This window comes from Haliotis rufescens, unplaced genomic scaffold (genome assembly GCF_023055435.1).
Source record: "Haliotis rufescens isolate VD_foot unplaced genomic scaffold, xgHalRufe1.0.p SCAF_12, whole genome shotgun sequence".
In the NCBI taxonomy this organism is placed as follows: Eukaryota; Metazoa; Mollusca; class Gastropoda; order Lepetellida; family Haliotidae; genus Haliotis; species Haliotis rufescens.
The window spans coordinates 1,968,088-1,992,025 of record NW_025963802.1 but is presented as its reverse complement, the minus strand read 5'-3'; the positions used below and the strand labels follow the sequence as shown (position 1 = coordinate 1,992,025).

Sequence of the window (23,938 nt, the reverse complement as noted above, 5' to 3'; positions counted from 1 at the left end):
ACATCCATACATTGCTGGTGTGTTGCACGCAAATAACATCGTACATTGCTGCTGTGTTGCACGCAAATAACATCCGTACATTGCTGCTGTGTTGCACGCAAATAACATCTGTAAATGACTGGTGTGTTGCATGCAAATAACATCCGTACATTGCTGCTGTGTTGCTCAACAAAAACCATCGTACATTGCTGCTGTGTTGCACGCAAATAACATCTGTAAATGACTGGTGTGTTGCACGCAAATAACATCTGTACATTGCTGCTATGTTGCACGCAAATAACATCGTACATTGCTGCTGTGTTGCACGCAAATAACATCCGTACATTGCTGCTGTGTTGCACGCAAATAACATCGTACATTGCTGCTGTGTTGCACGCAAATAACATCCGTACAATGCTGCTGTGTTGCACGCAAATAACATCGTACATTGCTGCTTTGTTGCACGCAAATAACATCGTACATTGCTGGTGTGTTGCACGCAAATAACATCAGTACATGACTAGTGTGTTGCACGCAAATAACATCAGTACATGACTGGTGTGTTGCACGCAAATAACATCAGTACATTGCTGGTGTGTTGCATGCAAATAACATCAGTACATGACTGGTGTGTTGCACGCAAATAGCATCAGTACATGACTGGTGTGTTGCACTCAAATAACATCAGTACATGACTGGTGTGTTGCACGCAAATAACATCCGTACATGACTGGTGTGTTGCACTCAAATAACATCAGTACATGACTGGTGTGTTGCACGCAAATAACATCAGTACATGACTGGTGTGTTGCATGCAAATAACATCAGTACATTGCTGGTGTGTTGCACGCAAATAACATCGTACAATGATGGTGTGTTGCACTCAAATAACATCAGTACATGACTGGTGTGTTGCACGCAAAAAACATCAGTACATGACTGGTGTGTTGCACGCAAATAACATTGTACATTGCTGGTGTGTTGCACGCAAATAACATCAGTACATGACTGGTGTGTTGCATGCAAATAACATCATACAATGACTGGTGTGTTGCACGCAAATAACATCAGTACATTGCTGGTGTGTTGCACGCAAATAACATCAGTACATTGCTGGTGTGTTGCATGCAAATAACATCGTACATCGATGGTGTGTTGCACTCAAATAACATCAGTACATGACTGGTGTGTTGCGCGCAAAAAACATCAGTACATGACTGGTGTGTTGCACGCAAATAACATCGTACATTGCTGGTGTGTTGCACGCAAATAACATCAGTACATGACTGGTGTGTTGCACGCAAATAACATCAGTACATGACTGGTGTGTTGCACGCAAATAACATCATACAATGATGGTGTGTTGCACGCAAATAACATCGTACAATGATGGTGTGTTGCACTCAAATAACATCAGTACATGACTGGTGTGTTGCACTCAAATAACATCAGTACATGACTGGTGTGTTGCACGCAAATAACATCGTACATTGCTGCTGTGTTGCACGCAAATAACATCAGTACATGACTGGTGTGTTGCACGCAAAAAACATCAGTACATGACTGGTGTGTTGCACGCAAATAACATCAGTACATGACTGGTGTGTTGCACGCAAATAACATCGTACATTGCTGCTGTGTTGCACGCAAATAACATCAGTACATGACTGGTGTGTTGCACGCAAATAACATCAGTACATGATTGGTGTGTTGCACACAAATAACATCTGTACATTGCTGCTGTGTTGCACGCAAATAACATCGTACATTGCTGGTGTGTTGCACGCAAATAACATTAGTACATGATTGGTGTGTTGCACGCAAATAACATCTGTACATTGCTGCTGTGTTGCACGCAAATAACATCGTACATTGCTGCTGTGTTGCACGCAAATAACATCACACAATGATGGTGTGTTGCACGCAAATAACATCGTACATTGCTGCTGTGTTGCACGCAAATAACATCAGTACATGACTGGTGTGTTGCACGCAAATAACATCAGTACATTGCTGGTGTGTTGCACGCAAATACCATCGTACAATGATGGTGTGTTGCACGCAAATAACATCGTACATGACTGGTGTGTTGCACGCAAATAACATAGGTACATTGCTGGTGTGTTGCACGCAAATAACATCAGTTTCACTGCTGTTGTGAATTGCCCCCTGACAACATTGCTACAATAGTTCTTATCTCCAGATGGAAGAAGGAGATTCTATGGAGGTGGCACGCGGTGACTCTGTTCTGTCGCTGGAGAGAAGTCGACAGAGGGACTTGTCCATTGAGATTGACCGCAGCACCCACAGCCTGGAGCGTAGCAGGGAGAGGAGCATGGAGGACAGCCTCACAAGTCGGCCCAGGTACATGACAATGAAGCCACTACACTTACACTGATGTACAGGTCACACCTGAAGATTATGTCATAATAATCCAAATTATTCAAAACTATTGACTAAACAGTACTAGTAACATAATGTCCCTAAAATCTTTTGCCTGAAATTTAATATTTTCTTATGCCAAATCATGACTATCATATCATTGTTGCCAACTGGTGTCTGTATCTCAGATCTTTGATGCCAACTGGTGTCTGTATCTCAGATCTTTGATGCCAACTGGTGTCCGTATCTCAGATCTTTGATGCCAACTGGTGTCCGTATCTCAGATCTTTGTTGCCAACTGGTGTCTGTATCACATATCTTTGATGCCAACTGGTGTCTGTATCACAGATCTTTGATGCCAACTGGTGTCTGTATCACAGATCTTTGATGCCAACTGGTGTCTGTATCACATATCTTTGATGCCAACCGGTGTCTGTATCACAGATCTTTGATGCCAACTGGTGTCTGTATCACAGATCTTTGATGCCAACTGGTGTCTGTATCACAGATCTTTGATGCCAAGTGGTGTCTGTATCACAGATCTTTGATGCCAACTGGTGTCTGTATCACAGATCTTTGATGCCAACTGGTGTCTGTATCACAGATCTTTGATGCCAAGTGGTGTCTGTATCTCAGATCTTTGATGCCAACTGGTGTCTGTATCACAGATCTTTGATGCCAACTGGTGTCTGTATCACATATCTTTGATGCCAACTGGTGTCTGTATCTCAGATCTTTGATGCCAACTGGTGTCTGTATCTCAGATCTTTGATGCCAAGTGGTGTCTGTATCTCAGATCTTTGATGCCAACTGGTGTCTGTATCACAGATCTTTGATGCCAACTGGTGTCTGTATCACAGATCTTTGATGCCAACTGGTGTCTGTATCACAGATCTTTGATGCCAACTGGTGTCTGTATCATATCTTTGATGCCAACTGGTGTCTGTATCACAGATCTTTGATGCCAAGTGGTGTCTGTATCTCAGATCTTTGATGGCAACTGGTGTCTGTATCACAGATCTTTGATGCCAACTGGTGTCTGTATCACAGATCTTTGATGCCAACTGGTGTCTGTATCACAGATCTTTGATGACAGCTGTGTCTCAGGTCTATGGCCTCCTGAAGTTCAAATATCTCTGCTGTTCTCTGTATCTCAGATCTCGGCGAGGATCGGACCAGCTTACTGCGGAAGAGGAGATTCTGGCGGAGCTGGTGCAGGAGCAAGACGGGATGTCAGGACTGCTGCCCCTGGAGACTGTGCAAGAAGAACAGGAAGTGGTGCCCCCTGTTGTCAGGTCTCCATCTACAGAATCCAACTACACTGAGGAAATGATGAGGTGTGCTTCCTGGATGGTTTCCCCCAACACTTTGATATGTAGTTTTTGAACATGTCATAAAGCATAGTTGGACGCACGCACACGCACAGACACAGGCAGACACAGACACACGATTGAAGAGTGTATTTCTCAATGCATATTTTTCGTAAGAGAAGGCAAAATAATGACAGATGGTCATTTATGGAGGTAATATCACTTCTTACCGTTTGCTATTCTCTCGAAAATGTTTCATTAAAACTGTAAATTTCTCGTTTAACTCGTCAATTGACACAGTTCAGTTCGCAAAGCGCCATTTTTGTTACTCTCCAAGTAAAACAGAAAACATATAAGTCAGCTATCTGTTGTTGCAGAAGTTGAGATTTGTAAGGCTTAAAAAAATAAAAGAATTGGTTCTCAGGCAATGACTTCAGCAAACATAGTGCAGGCAGGCGGTGGTTATGTTGGTTTTTTTGCTTGTTCAAACTAGCATGTAGCCAAATAAACAGTTGTGTATCATCAAACTGGGAAAGGGCCTCCCTACATAAACAAGCATACAAACTCCTATTGCCTCCATTACCATAACACAAGATGTGCAGTAAAACAGTGTGGATGTAAAGGGAAGTAACTGCGTGCTTTATTGGATCGTGTTCGTTTTAAGTATTAGGATTTTTAACTTTTTTTAAAATGGAAATATAAATGAAACGTGCGGCAGTTCTTATGATGATGCAGGCAGTGTCTGAGAACCAAGACTATTTATTATCCCCCACCCAACAAAGTTGGCGGGGGATATAGAAACGGGCTCCGTCCGTCCGTCACGTTTCGGGAGCATAACTCAGAAACAGTTCAATATTTTTTCATGAAACTTTGCAGGTCTGTCAAGCACATGCTGAACTGGTGACTTTTGCTATTTAGAAAACTTATTAAAAAAATTGTTTACGTTTCCATGGCAACAAGATGGACTTAGGTTCTGTGAGGGTAGGGTTCGTTTCCGGAGCATTACTCATAAACCGTTCAATATTTTTTCAGGAAACTTTGCAGGTTTGTCAGGTACATGCTGAACTGGTGCCTTTTGCTATTTAGAAATTTTTATTTTTTACGTTTCCATAGCAACAAGATGGACTTCCAAACTCTTCTTTGTTTACAATTTCCATGACAAGTTCCACCTCGGTTAAAAAAGGTTAGGGTTTGTTTAGATTTAATTATGTCATAAATTCTGCAACTGGGGCGGGGGATATAGCCATGTTTAATGTTAGTGGCAAACTCTTGTGATCCACAGAGATCCTGAGTGTTATCAAACTCCTCTTGTTTTGAGTTGTTCAAGAGTTTCACATTAACCCCTATGTCCACATCATCTTCTGCATGTCAGACACGTGGAGCAGCGCACGGCCACCAAGACGTGGACCAGATTCCACACCATCTGCGGCACGCACAACACCTTCCGCAGTTATGCTGCCAAAATGTTCAACGCTGTCCTGGGTAAGTATCCACTGGTGTTTCCAACCATCTTCCCGAGGCAAGGGCGTTAATATTTAATTTAATCTCAGGTTAATATTTAGAATTATACATGAACACATACCACGATTCCTCTATTCGTTTAGTACTTTAAGTGGCCTCCTTCACAAAAGAATCATCAACGCATCTCACATAACAAATATCTTTACCCTGTTAAAGAGAAATATCTTATCTGGGGTGGAGGGAAACGTTTCATTTTGCTTGTATTCACGCATCTTCCCGAGGCAAGGGCGTTAACTGACTTTAAAAGTCCAGGTTCCACCCTTGCCGAACTAGGCTGCAATTATGGAGTTACATTTTGGCTGGACTAACAAGTCTATGCATAGTCCAATCAAAATCGCATTACAAATTGGAAATCCGGTTCGTAAATAACATGGATTTCAACGCAGATTTTTGTCGACTGCAGGATATGCAAAGCATGTGTACCGCCAACTGGGTGTCGACAGATATTTTGCAAATTCTTTTATGTTGTTTATCAAGGAATTCACATGATTTGATGCACTTTGCGAGATAAGACCCGTTTTATTAGACATTAGATCTTGATTATCGATCAGATTGTCTTGACTGGGCACCGCCATTTTATTTGGAGCAAATGCAAGTGATATGAGAGATGGAATCTGATTGGTCAGTAGGAGGAACATAACTCGTAACAGCCACTGGTGGCGCTACAATCAAGTCTGGAAATTCCAGCCTAGTTCGGCAAGGGTGGAAACTTGACTTTTATAGTCAGTTAAATAATCTAGTCTGGACCAGACAATCCAGTCATTGATATTATGCAACTACCCACATCATCGGGTAACAATGACATGCTGTCAATCAAGTCTCCAAGTCTGACCACTGATCTATTTGGTCGCCTCTAAACACAAGCATAGGTTGGTGGGGTGCGATTCTAACCCTAGTTGTTGATTTATGTCACAGATCTGTGTGGGAACCAGACGCTGGAAGCCAAACAGAAGGAAGCCTACAGCGACATCTACCTCCGCAGGGGGAGGAGCTGGTAGAGGGCAACAACTCTGGTCGCCTGCCTATATACACCTGTGCTGCAGTATTATCTCACCTTGGCATCAGCCGTCTTGTACACATCAACATCTACCTCCGCAGGGGGAGGAGCTGGTAGAGGGCAACAACTCTGGTCAACTGCCTATATACACCTGTGCTGCAGTATTATCTCACCTTGGCATCAGCCGTCTTGTACACATCAACATCTACCTCCGCAGGGGGAGGAGCTGGTAGAGGGCAACAACTCTGGTCAACTGCCTATATACACCTGTGCTGCAGTATTATCTCACCTTGGCATCAGCCGTCTTGTACACATCCAAAGCTGCACCATTCACACATGGCCACTTTGTAAGTCCTTCTCTGGACGAGGCATGTTACGTAGATTTCCATAAATTTGTCGTGTTGAGTCCGTAGGACAGACGCTCAAAGGGAACCCTTATGAGCTTTTGTGATGTGTTACGGAGGGAGTGACATTGGCATTGTCATTATGTTGTGACTGATGTGTTACGTAGGGAGTGACATTGGCATTGTCATTATGTTGTGACTGATGTGTTACGGAGGGAGTGACGTCAGCATTGTCATTATGTTGTGACTGATGTGTAACGTAGGGAGTGACGTCGGCATTGTGTCAGCCATGTTGTGACTGATATGTTACGAAGAGAGTGACGTTGGCATTGTCATTATGTTGTGACTGATGTGTTACGGAGAGAGTGACGCTGGCATTGTGTCAGCCACATCGGCTTTTTGTCAGCCATGCTGTGACTGATGTGTTACAGAGAGAGTGCAGTCGGCACTGTATCAGCCATTTTGTGTCATATTACTAAGCATGGATCATCATCTTGGTTGTATTATACAACAGATAACTGTCCCTTACTGCCATTTTTCTCGACTACAACACTGCCAGAGTACAGATGTATCGCACACAACTGTTCAGAGATTCACTTGTGACTGTTACTGTTACCACTGTTATATTACATTCACAATTGTTGTTGATATTTATACAATCGTGAACACGACATTGTTAAGTTTAAACTTTTAATGTGTTATCTTGTTACAAAGAATGTCTTGATAATAATGAATTTGAGAGCACCAATGTTATTTATATTTATTGAATCATGAACATGTTACTGTTATGTTTAAATACGTTGCAAAGTTACAAAGAATGTGTTGATAATGAATTTGAGAGCACTATTAATATTTATTCAGTCATGAACATGTTACTGTTATGTTTTAATGTGTTGCCAAGTTACAAAGTATGTGTTGATAATGAATTTGAGAGCACTATTAATATTTATTCAGTCATGAACATGTTACTGTTATGTTTTATTGTGTTGCCAAGTTACAAAGTATGTGTTGATAATGAACTTGAGAGCACTATTTATATTTATTCAATCATTAACATGTTACTGTTATGTTTTATTGTGTTGCCAAGTTACAAAGTATGTGTTGATAATGATTTTGAGAGCACTATCCATATTTATTCAATCATGAACACGTTACTGTTAAGCGTTAAGCTGTTAATGTGTTACCTTGTTACAAATATCTTGATGACCAGCATGGATGTAAGAGCATGTGGAAAGTTGAATGAATCCTGACTGAATATAACCAGAGCCTGGAGCACAATGGTACTGTCTATTGGATGAATATATTTTGATGAATAAAACGTAATAAAATTTGACAAAAAGAGAAAGAAATCTGTTATAAATATTTGAATGGTTTATTGAACATAGAACAGCACATGCCTCCTCCCATGGTATAAAAATATGGAGCCACTGTGGCGCCATGATGATGGTGTGAGAATGGGAAACTGCAACAATCATAGCCTGGCCATCAGTCCAAGGCCCCGTTGTCCACAGCGATCTCGGTGCTACAACTGTTCAGGCCTATGGTAGTGTTTGAGAGATACGATAGTCTCAATGCTAAGATCACCTTGTACAGGCCCCAGGTTAGTAAGAACATCACCAGGGCTCCGTTCCCCAAAGCAATCTTAGCACACGACTAAGTCCATGTTTAAGTATGGGAGATACAACAGTCTTAGTGCTAAGTAGGCTTCGTGGACAGACAAGACTGGGGACAGACAAACCATCACAGACATTGCACCCCATCTTCATATACTGATAAGCCTAAAAAAAAATAGTCTTGGTTCTCAGGCACTGCATGCATCATCATAAAGTTTGCAGCACATCAATTTTTTGCATTTATTTCCATTTTAAAATAAACAACAAAAATCCTTAAAAATTACAAGTCCAACTGAAGTCAAATAATGTAATCCATTATTTTACTCATCAAGGAACACATTTATGTAGGGAAACCCTCTCCCAGGTTGATTGTACTAAACTACTTTCTGGTTACACAATTGTTTATTTGGTTACATACTAGTTTGAACAAACAAACCAACACAAAAACAAACAAAAAACTGCCCGTCCGCACTATATTTTCAAAAGATATAGTCTGAGAACCAATTCTTTTATTTTTTTAAACTTTTAAGAGATTTGAACTTTCATCGACTTGTGTTGATATATGGATATCAAAAGACACTATTTATCATCCGAAATCATACTTCCAACTTTTTCAGTTTGTATACAGTAATATCAAGTGTTTTGTGTGTTTAAAGTACAGCTAACCAGCATCAATGGCAGAGAAATCAGTGATGTCATTTGATTGTGACGTCATGGCAAACGATATCTCCTGTGGATGATAAAGGCAATATTGCCCCAGACTAATGTTGATGTGTGTGTTCACTATTGTTAAAGGATGGTCAGGTTCCACAGTCTGCTTCCCATCTAGACGCAATAAGTTGTAACATTTGAGTCTACAAACACGAAGATGGCATGTAACACAATTTTCTATAGATATTGGTGTTATTCTATTGGCACTAATTGACTGAGCTTACAAGACCAAACAGAATTTTAGTAGACTTGGGCTTCAGACTAGAGGATAAAGTCACTGACTGGTGTCTACCATTGACATCTTTACATATTTCTGTCCATCAGTATGGAATATGATTTGTTTGTTGGTTGTTTAACGCCAGACTCAGCAATATTCCAGCTATATGACGCGGTCTGTAAATAATCAAGTCTGGACCAGACAATCCAGTGATTTATATCATGAGCATCGATCCACGCAATTGGGATACGATGACATGCATCAACCAAGTCAGCAAGTCTGACCACCCGATCCCATTAGTCGCCTCTTATGACAAGCATGGGTTGCTTAAGATCTATTCTAATATGGTATATGAAGCCAGCTGAACAAGATGGCCAGTGAACCAGACGGACTGTGACCTCCACTTGCTGACTACCCTCCATCACTGGTGTCTGCTACATGTGGAAATGATGATGTTCATCTTGTCATGTAGCCATTATAGGTGGAGGCGCCAGTGTTGATGTGGCCTCGACCAGGCAACTCTTGCATCGGGATGTCATCACTGAAACCGACACAACATATATGACAATTGTGTTCTCTGGTTGAAGGGGGCGGTCGGGTAGCCTAGTGGTTAAAGCGTTCGCTCGTCACGCCGAAGACCCGGGTTCGATTCCCGACATGGGTACAATGTGTGAAGCCCATTTCTGGTGTTCCCCGCCGTGATATTGCTGGAATATTGCTAAAAGCGGCGTAAAACCATACTCACTCACTCACTCACTCTCTGGTTGAAGCTGATAAACATCAGAAAGAATCTTGAAATCAGACAGAAGTACATAGCCATGATGGCTGTCCTGGGATATGGCCAAAATGATAATGAGCACAACTCAACACTGGCTGCATCTCCATCTCAAAGGTATAAGTGGTACAGGCACCCACTGGAGAAACGGTTGCCTGCTAAGAAGTATCGTTGTATTGATGCCCCCCAAATAACATCCACTGTATCTCCCGAGCTAGCATTTCAGTAAACTGACCCCAGCTACCCTCTCTGGTTCTCGCTATCTCAAATTACCAGCCCTGGATATTCATTAGCATTTTACCGACCAATCAAACGTCAAGATAAGGGAAAAGGTAACTCGTATTACCGTACCTAGAATTCAAAGCCACTGCCAGTTTTATTGGACATGAAGACATTTTTTTCCATTAAAAGATTTCTGAGGGCTTTCATTTCTGTGTCAGTCAGTTTTTCAATGTCAAATTTCGAATCTCGATCATAATCAATTGGACTGGCCAACCCAACATTGAGGCTGGTTTGTAAGTCACATACTGATTGGCTACACTACTTGGTCTAACATACCAATCAAATTGGCAAATGGAAATCAAGGGCGGGTAATTTGAGATTGCGAGAACCACAGGGATTGGTCCAGGGGTCAGTGTAGGTTTACTGAAATGCAAAGACGCAAAATCAGATTAGTGTACAAAATCAAAATCCATTAAATGCTATCTGCCACCTTGAAAATAAGGTCAACGTTACCACACAAAGTGTGTGTGCAGACTCTCCCAATGACATTGTTACCTTGAATATAATCTGGAAAGAATATCTTGAGCAATTTACCTAAGAAACAGCTCAAAGGAAAAAAGCTTTCAGTGACCTTGAAATATAAGGTCAAGGTAACCACATTCATCCATGGTCTATGACTCCCAAAGAAACCTATTGATAAATTATATGTAGTTGTATGGGCCATAAGATTTCCGAGTCCCGTAATGGGATTCGAACCACGGACCTGATCTGAGGTCGGATGTCTTGTCCACATGACCAAAGAGGTTAACCCCGTCAGCAAGCTGACCATGCCCTGCTACATAGTGTTTGAGATATCTAATACACAGCAAAATGGTCAAATGGTTCCCAAGCCCTTGAAGGTCAAATAAGTCCAATGCCAACATTATTAACTGGGGTCTCCAAACACCACTGAGAACTTGTGCCATCAATATGAACAAAATTCATGCAGAGGTTCTGGAGATATCTCTCTAACCAATAGCACACTGGTCAAATGCTTACCATGTCCTTCAAAATAAGGTCAAGGTCATCACACTCAACTGGGGTTGGCAAACATCCCAAGATATCTTGGCACAAACTCTGAACCAAATCTGTACAGGAGTTCTAGAGGTAATTCACGCACAACATACTTCAGACGTACATAGGGTCCCTGCTTCATAGGGTTGTCACGATAAATCGAAATATCGATATATTGCTATTGGTAAGCACTTAAAGTCAATGAATCGATTGTTAAATCAGTTTCCGATCAATAGTATCCATTTCAGTTGCTTCAGTGCTGTTCAAATTGTGTTTTTCTTTTAAGGATTGACTGTGTATTTTTTTCGGTTCATTGAGGTATGAATCGAAAAACCGATGTGCAAACTGTATGAATCCGCGTAGTGAATTCTTACAAAAGTTTGCACATCGGTTTTTCGATTCATACCTCAATGAACCGAAAAAAATATACAGTCAATGCTTATAATTAAATTCGACAACGTTAAACATGTTTTATCTACAATAGTTTAACCCAAAACAGTTGCATATATCAAAACAGACAAAAATGACGACATTGATAAACATTCCAGGTGTAGGAATATATACAGTGGCGTGACATGTATCAGGTGATCGTTTAATTTATGCACATAACTTAACACGCCTACACAGTCAGTAGCCAATCAACGGAGAGTGGGATTAAAACAATGTTCATTAGACCTGTCAATTAAGGCAAGAGGCAAAAAGAACTGCAACAGTCAGACTGTAACGAACCGGAAGAAATATGTCGACCGAGAGAAGGCGGCTGTTTCAAATAACATGGTCATTTACTGCGTGATTCAAACATTACTTCCCTGATTACGGTAAAACTCAGTTAGAGAAATGCTAGTTAGACATGAAACCCGAAGACATGAAAGTTGAACCGAGACGAGCGGGGAAAAAACAGTCGAGAGAGCCTGCACGTTTGCTGTTTCATTCGTTTTCGGTTTCAAACGGTTGTTTGGAAAATGAATATGCATGAAAGTCGCTAAATGTCCTGTGCATGACGATACACGTCTGCAGAAAGGGAATTCCCTCGACTGTAATATTGGGATTCCCCGACATTCCGCAGTAATAAAAGTAGTGCGCCGCGGTGGGCGTGGCTTAATTTTTTACATTCATTGGGAAATGAATGCAATAACACGTGACCAATTCAGCTAATCAGAATGCAGGAATTTCCATGAACACAACGAAAATTTAATTATTTGATCATGAGCAGTAGTAATTTACACATGGTAATGTGGAAGTTTCTGTTTCTTAAATTATTTGGGTAAAGAAAAAACAAATCAGTCATATCTCAAACTTTACTTTTTATTTGTTGTTATGGTTATCACATTCAAAGGAAACTTAAGTTCCAAGGTTTAATTCAACTCTAAAATCCATCTAAAATGATACACTGAAAACTATCGATATTTATCGCAATAGTTGTTTGCAATATCAGTAGTTATCGCAATAGTTTCTTTCAATATCAATAGTTATTGCAATAGTGATTTCCAGACCAATAGTCACCCCCACTGCTTCACACACCCTAAACATGGCAGGGAAAATAAATTAAGGCCAAACAAGTACCGTATTCAACGCAATAAGTGCCCAGGGTGCTCTCAAAATTAGAAATAGGGGGCTCTTATTTGAATAAAATTTTGATGAAAAAAAAACAGTTGAAAGATCTTAAATTTTGTGGTTAATGCTGACAGCCTGAAATGATACAAAAGAAAAGTCTGTGCGTATTATACATGACAGATATATTTTGCAGAATTTAATTGCCCACAATTAAGGGTGCATAAAACACATGAGTGCGTATTATATACGAATAAATAAGTCTTGTGTACATTGATCAATTGGAAGGGGTGCTAATTGGGATTGTTCACTTGTCAAAATATTAGCAAATATCGCTGTGGACGCTTATTACGTTGAATACGGTATGCCATCAACAAGGAACACAAGGCTGACTTACTAATTGAAAGGGTCATCTTCGTTGCCCGGGTACTGAGGTGGGGGGCTGTAGGCAGGAGGAGGGGGCTGGGAGTCGGAGTGTGCCCGCTGACGATGTTGTCTACAAACACATCCCAACAATAAGTGAAGTACAGACACATCTTTTTGAAAAAGGAGCTTGCAATTTGTAATAAAATTAGTAGATGAAAACAATTAATTCATGAAACCATTTGCAATTTGTATTATTTCTGTTGCAAATATGTTGGTTATAGTTATAATAAACTTTCAAAAGTATCAATGTGTACTAGGTTTCAAAATGGTGGTGTTTCACCTGAGGACATCTTCCCGAGGCAAGGGAGTTAACTGACAACAAAAGTCCAGTTTTCACCCTTCCTCTGCCCGATCGTAGCGCCACCGGTGGATAAAAGAGCATCAAATCACGTGAGCACCTTGATTAAAAACGTGAAAAAATTAGGTAAATATCTATTGAAAGCGAGTTGGCGGTGCACATGCTTTGCAAATCCTGCCATCGACCGAAAACTGCATGACAGTTTACCAACCGGTTTTTGATTTCGTTGCACAATTTTGAATGGACTATGCAGAGACTCGTTAGTCCAGCCAAACTGTAACTCCATAATACCAGCCTAGTTCGGCAAAGGGTGGAAACTGGACTTTTAAAGTCAGTTAACGCCCTTGCCTCGGAAAGATGCCTCAGGAAAGTGATAAGCTGTGAACAATAGTTTGTTGGTTGGTTGGTTTGTTGTTTAATTCCGCACTCAGCAATATTCCAGCTATATGATGGCGGTCTGTAAATAATCGAGTCTGGACCAGACAATCCAGTGATTTATATCATGTGCATTGATCCATGCAATTGGGATCGATGACATGCATCAACCAAGTCATCGAGCCTGACCACCCGGCTCGTTAGTTGCCTCTTACAACAAGCAAAGTCGCCTTTTACGGCAAGCATGGGTTGCTGAAGACCTATTCTACCTCGGACCTTCACGGGTCTGTGAACAATAGTAGAGATGTCCCCTGAGGAAGCAGGTTACTGTGAATGTCACTTAAAGACATAAGCTGGGAACATACGTACCTCTGGAGAGTTCCAGGAGCTGACTGACACGCATCCCGTGGCCGGAACCCGCGGCGATGTCGGTGGTCACGGTCCAGGGTCATGCAGTGTTCGTTGTTCATGAGGGGCGTGTCTCTCTTCTGCGACATGTGGCGGAGACTGAGCGAAGCCCGACGCACGGACTCATACCGGCTGTACTGCTCACTGCCAGAACAAGGTCAAGGTCAGCAACATCATATTCAAACCATGTGTCCTAGCAATGGGACACACGGAATATCTCAGGTATCAGCATTGTAGTAATCAGTATGTTTAAAGCATCAAGTTATATAACCATGGTCTGTCATTGTCTATAGTCAGGAGTCACCAATATACCCAACTTTACAGTTGATAGTCCTGATAAGACAGTTGAAACAAAAGGCAGACAGTTCACAAATACCGAATTCGACACAATAAGCACCCCGCTCAAATAAGCGCCCATGGCGAAATTTACTAATATATTGGCTAGTGAACAATCCCAATTAACACCCCTTCCGATTGATCAATGTACACAAGACTTATTTATTCGTGTATAATACGCACTAGTGTTTTATAAGCACCCTTAATTATGGGCAATTAAATTCTGGAAAATATATAATAATCGTGTAGCGGATATAATACACACAGATTCTTCTTTTGTATCATTTTCAGGCTGTCAGCATAAACTCTGGGGGGTTTTCTCACCAAAATTATATTCAAATAAGAGCCCCCTATTTCTAATTTTGTGGGTGCTTATTACGTCAAATATGGTAAGTCAAATATTGATCCTCCATCATGTCAAGTGTGTAAAAGAGTCTCAAAATATTGCTGGCCAGGTGGACTAACTACCCTTCAAAGTTAAAAACCAGTATCAAATTTTATGAAAATAGATATGGGACAGTTTATTTCAGTAGCCAGTCAGGCTTGGGACATTTCAGAACCTTCAACCTGACTGAAATCTGTCCAGCCTCCGGGCCAGCGGGCAGACAGCTATTTCACACACTGATCATGCCTATGTTAGTGAGTGAGTGAGTATGGTTTTACACCGCTTTTAGCAATATTCCAGCAATATCACGGCAGGGGACACCAGAAATGGGCTTCACACATTGTACCCATGTCGGGAATCAAACCCGGGTCTTCGGCGTGGCGAGCGAACGCTTTAACCACTAGGCTACCCGACCGCCCCCATGCCTATGTTAATTTCTACTGTAACTCAAGTCCATCTCTTAAGTTTGGCTGTGGCTACTATGTCTTGTGGTGACAAGTATCAGTCTCTTCTTGTGCTTGCTGCAAGCCGTGCTGGTAAAGGAAATGTTAGTTTGGATTAATACCATCTCCTGTGGAAACACAGACATCCATATTGCAAGATCAGAGTTGTCTTTTTCTCGATTCTCGATTTGACATATATCTGTTTTCTTAAATTATTAATAGGCAGTTTAAAGTTGGAAAAATATGAATGCATGACACTTTTTTATTGATAACAACCTCTCTATTCTACAGTAATATATTCTACATTTTGATTGTCTTATTGTGATTTTGTCAATCTCATTAAAATCAGATCTTAGTTCTTGCTATCGCTAAACAAAAATCTGAGGACATCCCATTACGGGTCACGTCAGAACGACCTTTTGCGAACTTTGACCCCATGTCCTTGGACATTTATTTCATGACCCTCCCCATGTCCTTGTACATTTATTTCAAGAGCCCCTCAAATAGACAAAATGCAAAAGCACTTCACATTTAATGTTAAATGTCAATTTTTTCATGACCCTCCCAAAATATGTGTACCTGTATGGTATTATTTTTTATGAGACTATCATATGTTTTGGTGACCTTCCCCTGATTCCCTCTGACCCACCTACCCTATAATAAATGACAAAAGATTGAAAAGTATGGCAGCGTACTAAAAACTCATTCATATGTCTAAATATGAGCAGGTTAACACTCTATTTCTTCTCATAAAAGAGAATAGACCTACACAATGAAAGAAAACCAACTTTCTGTGTTATACCTTGAATCTATTAATGATTAAATGATTCATGTATAGGGTGCCATTTTGTTAAAAGCAGGATATATTTTCACAGAGTGAAGAAATACATACTTTTGGGGGATTTATTTTCTGAAATCAAATATGAATCTAATGAAGATGCAACTCTGACCTTGACATTGTACATGGCAAGCCTGGAGGAGTGCAGATGTAAAGCAGGCTTGGGTGACAGCAACACCAACATGATACTAGCCTACAGCTCTACTATTCTCAGCTCTAGTAGTCTACAACTTGAAGAGAACTGCATGATGGGGCCACAGATTGTTAGCAACAAGGGCTTATGATCATATGACCAATTACAACCAGAAACAGTGCTGGGGGCCCATTCTAACCTTGGTCCCCCAAAGAGTGGCCTGCATAACACAATCAGCTTACATACTGTCTCACCACAAACAAATGCTCCTAATGTCAAATTTAGCAAGATCTGTGTACCCCATCATAGTCTTGCTTCAAGTTCACAGGATGTAAAAGGAGAATTATTAATTTGTCTTCTTGTTGTTAAATAATCGAGTCTGGACCAGACAATCCAGTGATTGATATCATGAACATCGATCCATGCAATTTGGATATAATGACATGCATCAACCAAGTCAGCAAACCTGACCACCCGATCCCGTTAGTCGCCACTTACGACAAGCATAGTTGGCTTTTACCGCAAGCATGGGTTGATGAAGACCTATTCTACCTCGGATCTTCATGGGTCAAGAATTATTAGTGATTTTGTTAGTTGTGTTAGCCATTTATCAGCTGATGACATGATTATTAACACACAATTAATGACAAAATAGCAATATGAGACAAAGTTGTTAGCGACAGGAGACAAAGTTGTTAGCAACAGAAGACAAAGTTGTTAGCAACATGAGATGATGTTGTAAGCGACACTTACTCATCAGATTCTAACTTCCTCTTCCTGTAAAGAAACCAAACACAAACTAAGAAAATGTTGACCTTTCATGTACAAAATGCATGTTGTTCAAGTATTGATCAGCAACCGTCTCGAGTGTATTCTGTGGACAGTGGTAAAGTCTGAACATGCTAAGAACCTTCATTTTCAGTATACCTGAGTGACAGACTGTTCAATATATCATCCTACTTGCTAAACAGTCAATATATCATCCTACTTGCTAACCAGTCAATATATCATCCTGCTGGCTAACCAATCAAAATATCATCCTACTTGCTAAGCAGTCAATATATCATCCTACTAGATAACCAGTCAATATGTCATCCTACTGGCTAACCAGTCAATATATCATCCCACTGGATAACCAGTCAATATATCATCCCACTGGATAACCAGTCAATATATCATGTTACTGGCTAACCAGTCAATATATCATGTTACTGGATAACCAGTCAATATATCATCCTACTTGCTAACCAGTCAATATATCATCCTACTGGATATCCAGTCAATATATCATGTTATCATATAATGGGTAGGTTTCTCGGCAGGATAAAGCCAACGGATAAAAACGATATCCGTTGGGGTCATATGCGGATAGAGATGCAAATATCAAAGGTCAAGTAGGGACTACTTTTTGTGTTTATAAACAAACATGGCGTCGCCCTTGTCATTCGGCAATCGAGTCAGAACAACCCATCGGGAATCTGGATAAACTACAGAGATAATTGCTTTCATAAGCAAAAGAACAGTCTAATATACTGAAAATCAGTGTCTAACTGTGACGTCGCTAAGGCATTTTATAAGTTTTGGCAACTTTGGACATATAAATTTCGAAACAATTTTGCGAGGGCACTAGCCCTAGCCAAGCGGGGTCAGTAGCCATATCTGTGCTTGTAGACCTCTGCGGCTTGAAACCTTTTCCACAAATTAAAATAGTTGGATTTGGCCGAAATATATTTGAATTGTTACCTTCTTTCGTTTTGTCGCTGTGTGTACATCTGATTGCACTTCAAACGTTTTGACAGGACAGGCCGACTGTCAACAATGTCTGATCGTGGCCATGACGTCTCATAGACTAGGGTTAGAGTAGCTTCCCTTTGACAAAGGGCAGTTACTCCAGCGGACAGACCGATGGATTGCCGCGAAATGCAAGTAAATTTTGTTGATGTTATGCGTATATTTTGCTTCGCCACTGTAAAAGAAACAGATTTCAGTTGGAACTATATTAGCTACTGTCACTGTTGGACTGACACATCCCTTACCCTGTGACGTAATAAATATTAATGCGCGCATTCCAGGAAAACTCGCAAAGTTAATGTAATGTTTGTGAGGGAGGGAAAGCGATTTCCAAACACAAAATTAAAGAATGACATTATACGATAAAGAGGTTAACACGCTTGTGTGTTTGGGGATGGTAAATATCGTGTGTTAGGAATAAACACTATGTATTTAGCTCGCCAAGGCTCGCTAAATACAATGTTTATTCCTAATACAGGATATTTACCATCCCCAAACACACTCGCGTGATAACCTCTATTTACTGGCTAACAAGTCAATATATCATCCTACTGGATAACCAGTCAATATATCATCCTACTGGCTAACCAGTCAATATGTCATGTTACTATCTAACCAGTCATATATCATCCTACTGGCTAACCAGTCAATATTATCATCCTACTGGCTTACCAGTCAATATATCATGTTACTGGCTAACAAGTCAATATATCATGTTACTGGATAACCAGTCAATATATCATCCTACTGACTAACCAGTCAATATATCATCCTATTGGCTAACCAGTCAATATATCATCCTACTGGATAACCAGTCAATATATCATCCTACTGGCTAACCAGTCAATATATCATCCTACTAGATAACCAGTCAATATGTCATCCTACTGGCTAACCAGTCAATATATCACCCTACTGGCTAACCAGTCAATATATCATCCTACTGGTTAACCAGTCAATATATCATCCTACTGGATAACCAGTCAATATATCATCCTACTGGTTAACCAGTCAATATATCATCCTTCTGGATAACCAGTCAATATATCATCGTCATTATATGATGATAGTTGACTTGATGGTCATTATATGATGATAGTTGCCTGGTCGGTTGTTTTTGATGATACTGATCAACTGGTGGTTATGAAATGACACTGACCGACTGGAGCCGGAACTGCACATGCACATTGCCATGCAGAATGCCAGGATTAGACCGATGCCACTTGGTAGCGCCACCGTCAGCAGAAAGTCCAGGAACAGATCCAGGTGGCGCTCATCTCCTAAATTGGGAGGGTTGAACTCGGACAAGGTCTTCAAAGCAAGAGTCTCTGTAGCATCCATCCTGGGCTTGCAACAGGTGGCCTGTGAAACAACACCCTACACCGTCATGTCAGGTAAAACACTTACATCTATAACATGTTGAAGGTTTGAGACATACCCCCACCCACCATAACACACCATAAGTTTGCAGGGGCGGTCGGTAGTACAGCGTTCGCTAGTCTCACCGAAGACCTGGGTTTGATTCTTCACATGGGTACAATATGTGAAGCCTATTACTGGTGTCCCCCCCCGTAAAACCATACCCACTCACTCACTCAGTTTCCAACAATTGTGACACTGTCGGAGAGAAAAACATAAGCATGGATGGACAGTATGTGACCTTCACCTATGACAAGACACTGAGGGACATCCGACAGGCCACCGGGAAAGGTCCTACCCAGTACACCCTCAACTTTAGGGGATGAGGAGTATGCGATCAGAGGCAACTGTGAGTCAGTGAATACAGGTTTACGCCATTTTTAGCAATATACAAGCAATATCACGGCAAGGGACATCGACACCAGAAAAGGGCTTTACTTATTGTACGCCTGTGGGGTTGAATCAGGGTCTTTGGCATGATGCTTGAACCACTAGCTGAACCCACAGCCCTGTACCTGTGAAGGCAATAACACTGGACAGACTTCATGCTCCATAGCCCTGTACCTGTGAAGGCAATCATATTGGACAGACTTCACTCTCCATAACCCCGTACCTGTGAAGGCAATCATATTGGACAGACTTCACGCTCCATAGCCCTGTACCTGTGAAGGCAATCATATTGGACAGACTTCACGCTCCATAACCCTGTACCTGTGAAGGCAATCATATTGGACAGACTTCACGCTCCATAACCCTGTACCTGTGAAGGCAATCATATTGGACAGACTTCACGCTCCATAGCCCCGTACCTGTGAAGACAATCATATTCGACAGACTTCACGCTCCATAGCCCTGTACCTGTGAAGACAATCATGTTGGACAGACTTCACGCTCCATAGCCCCGTACCTGTGAAGACAATCATATTGGACAGACTTCACGCTCCATAGCCCCGTACCTGTGAAGACAATCATATTCGACAGACTTCACGCTCCATAGCCCTGTACCCGTGTAGGCAATCATATTGGACAGACTTCACGCTCCATAGCCCTGTACCCGTGAAGGCAATCATACTGGACAGGCTTCACACTTCATAGCCCCGTACCTGTGAAGACAATCATATTGGACAGACTTCACGCTCCATAGCCCCGTACCTGTGAAGACAATCATATTGGACAGACTTCATGCTCCATAGCCCCGTACCTGTGAAGACAATCATATTGGACAGACTTCACGCTCCATAGCCCCGTACCTGTGAAGACAATCATATTGGACAGACTTCATGCTCCATAGCCCTGTACCTGTGAAGACAATAACATTGGACAGACTTCACACTCCACAGCCCTGTACCTGTGAAGGCAGTAACATTGGACAGACTTCACACTCCATAGCCCTGTACCTGTGAAGACAATAACATTGGACACACTTCACGCTCCATAGCCCTGTATCTGTGAAGACAATCATATTCGACAGACTTCACGCTCCATAGCCCTGTACCTGTGAAGACAATAACATTGGACAGACTTCACACTTCATAGCCCTGTACCTGTGAAGACAATCATATTGGACAGACTTCATGCTCCATAGCCCTGTACCTGTGAAGACAATAACATTGGACAGACTTCACACTCCATAGCCCTGTACCTGTGAAGACAATCATATTGGGACAGATTTCACACGCCATAGCCCTGTACCTGTGAACACAATCATATTGGACAGACTTCACGCTCCATAGCCACCAGAATGCAAGAAGACTTGACACCCCCGCCCATTTTAATACATATGTGCATGAAATCACAAAAAGTATGTCATATACCTCATTATACCAAACAAGGTTCAACTGACATAATAATTGATGACAAAACCATATGATTCCCTAAATTTTCTAAATGCTTCAAATACTTTCCAAGGATGTGGATTTATAAAACTATATTTTCATATTTACATAAAAAAATAATAAAAGAATTTAGCCATTCCTGAAATGATGAAGTGTCATATATCACAAAAAGCACCCAACAGTAGCTATAAGCCTAGCACATGATTTCTCAATATGATATTATCATCTGTGAATGAGTGAGTGAGTATGGTTTTAGGCCGCTTTTAGCAATAATCCAGAATTACACGTCAGGGGACACAAGAAATAGACTTCCCACATCACTGCACCCATTTGGAAACTGAACCTGCGTCTTCAGCGCACCAAGCAAACACTTTAACCACTAGGCTATCCCACTACCCCTTGTCACACAAGAAGACACGCTTGAGTAAATATACAGATGATTAGGGGCTGTTATTTACTGTAGGGGTGGGTGAGATCATGTGGGGAGGGGGGTCATGTAAAATTGACACAGCAATAAGGAGGGGGTGGGGGGAGGGGGAGCAAAATGTTTCACAACAATATTGAGGCCTGGGGGTGGGTGCAAAATAAACGACAGTTCTATCATTTCAAATGATTTTTAAAAATAAATTTGAACACTATTTAATGAGTGGTCATTTATTGTGGGAATAAGGCGTCATGAAAAAACATGGTACATGTATTTGTGGGGGTCATTAAAAAAGTCCCTAATGCATATCATTCGTGAATTGTCTCTTGTTTACAACTGGCAACAAAGTCTCAAGCGAACATCAAAGTACAAGTATATCCCACCATATCCTTAACCAGAGTATCAGGCAATACACGTAATATTGCTCCATCGATGATCATTACGTTATATATCGCACAGCAAGGTTACAATGTGTAAATATGTAGTACGTGTTCAATATTCACACCTCTGTTAATTGTTACCTGATTTCCACGACTTCCGGCGCTCCGCTGCTGTTTGTTGGGTGAATGTCGGATCACAGGAACACATGAAGTCTACCACGTACTCATCGCACAAGACTTCTGCAAACTCTGATGTTAATCCTACTTTAATCGCAGATTGAAAACTTTCTTGGTGCAAGTTATTCTTCTCTAGCCCGACGGAAGTGGTGCCAACGGTGCTATTTATAGATTGATGGGTGCCAGCCCTCTCTCCTATTTTCAGCGGAGGATGCTGGCTGAGTGCTGATGAGACTGGGGAGGGAGGGGTTGTGTGCTGATGAAAATGGGGGAGGAGGTGGTAGTATTGGAGGGTGGTACCGGGACTAGTCTGTCTGCCAGACCCAAGAGAAAAAAAAATAAAAAGGAGTCCAACTCAAGTCTAAAATGATTTGGCAAGTCTAGATTGCCTCAGCTCTTTGGTCTGTCAAAGTCTGCATGGCTAACAAGCGAGATTCTGGCTTGTTGTTATCAGTTAATCTTGTTCTGCACACCGGTGTTTACAGCTGATGTGGGTGACCCCCACTGACACCTATGAAACCCTCTCTCCTTTGTCTAAACTTAATGAATGCCAGTTGTGGGAGCTCCCAATTAACTACACAACATATTGGGTTTAGGCTAACCTTGCTCCACGGATATTCTGAAAGAAAAGTCCGTGGATGTGAAGTAATTCTATCTATCTATCTGACTAATAGGCAAGTCTAGATAAGTGGACAGTACAAGGAATCCAGTCTCTTATAGCAGAGGCCATATACCGAACCTCGGTAAAGTGACAACTTGTTATTATTTGCATAATCTAGAACTTATGATTTAAACTAATAATTATTGCCCCAAAGACTTGTGCAAGTCTAGGTTTAAGCTTTATAAAGAGAATGCGTCCCTGTTCTAAACATAATTCACAAATATATTTGCAATGGAATCCAATGAGGCATAAAAGGGAATTCTGACTGCACTTTTTAAGTTTAATATTCAGCAGATCTGTCCGAATCAGAAAAGAAATATTGTGTTTTATCATATAATGGGTAGGTTTCTCGGCAGGATAAAGCCAACGGATAAAAACGATATCCGTTGGGGTCATATGCGGATAGAGATGCAAATATCAAAGGTCAAGTAGGGACTACTTTCACTGTTTATAAACAAACATGGCGTCGCACTCGTCATTCGGCGATCGAGTCAGAATTAACCATCGGGAATCTGGATAAACTACAGGGATAATTGCTATCATTATCAAAAGAACAGTCTAATATACTGAAAATCTGTGTCTAACTGTGACGCAGCTAAGGCATTTTATAAGTTTTGGCAACTTTGGAGAAGCGGGATCAGTAGCCATATCTGTGCTTGTAGACCTCTGCGGCTTGAAACCTTCTCCACAAATTAAAATAGTTGGATTTGACGGAAATATGTTTGAATTGTTACCTTGTTTCGTTTTGTCGCTGTGTGTACATCTGAGTACATTTCTTATCGTTATGACAGGACAGACCGACTGTCAACAACGTCTGACCGTGGCCGTGACGTCTCATAGACTAGGATTAGAGTAGCTTCCCTTTGACAAAGGGCAGTTACTCTAGCGGACAGACCGATGGATTGCCGCAAAAGGCAATTAAAAACAATTGTTG

The 23,938-nt window shown here is 41.2% G+C and overlaps 2 protein-coding genes across 3 annotated transcripts in view; one reads left to right on the top strand and one right to left on the bottom strand.

The window, feature by feature from the left end:
- The window catches only part of LOC124111733 (meiotic recombination protein REC8 homolog), a 31,945-nt gene extending 24,071 nt beyond the window's left edge, over nt 1–7,874 (top strand). For both annotated transcript variants that reach the window (XM_046471522.2, XM_046471521.2), the window contains 4 exons: nt 2,183–2,343; nt 3,519–3,698; nt 5,044–5,153; nt 6,108–7,874. In XM_046471522.2, coding sequence (XP_046327478.2) covers nt 2,183–2,343; nt 3,519–3,698; nt 5,044–5,153; nt 6,108–6,190 — 534 coding nt within the window. In that variant the 3' untranslated portion in view covers nt 6,191–7,874. The remainder of the gene's footprint in view (nt 1–2,182; nt 2,344–3,518; nt 3,699–5,043; nt 5,154–6,107) is intronic.
- A 12-nt stretch (nt 7,875–7,886) lies between these two features.
- On the bottom strand, nt 7,887–22,571 carry LOC124111734. The gene is made up of 6 exons (XM_046471524.2): nt 22,308–22,571; nt 19,268–19,470; nt 17,071–17,094; nt 14,144–14,326; nt 13,073–13,171; nt 7,887–9,615 (listed from the first exon to the last, which is right to left on the bottom strand). Exons 2-6 carry the CDS (start codon nt 19,447–19,449, stop codon nt 9,531–9,533), a joined length of 573 nt encoding a protein of 190 aa, XP_046327480.2. The 5' UTR covers nt 19,450–19,470; nt 22,308–22,571; the 3' UTR covers nt 7,887–9,530.
- Nucleotides 22,572–23,938: the final 1,367 nt, after the last annotated feature.

Bases quoted from the DNA above. Each gene is read 5' to 3' on its own strand.
- LOC124111734 (XM_046471524.2), bottom strand. From the start codon at position 19,449: ATGGATGCTACAGAGACTCTTGCTTTGAAGACCTTGTCCGAGTTCAAC. The intron at 17,095-19,267 runs GTCAGTGTCATT...GTTTCTTTACAG, and splicing joins TGCAGTTCCGGCTCCAGTCG to GAAGAGGAAGTTAGAATCTG. The intron at 14,327-17,070 runs GTAAGTGTCGCT...TTGTTCTGGCAG, and splicing joins AGGAAGTTAGAATCTGATGA to TGAGCAGTACAGCCGGTATG.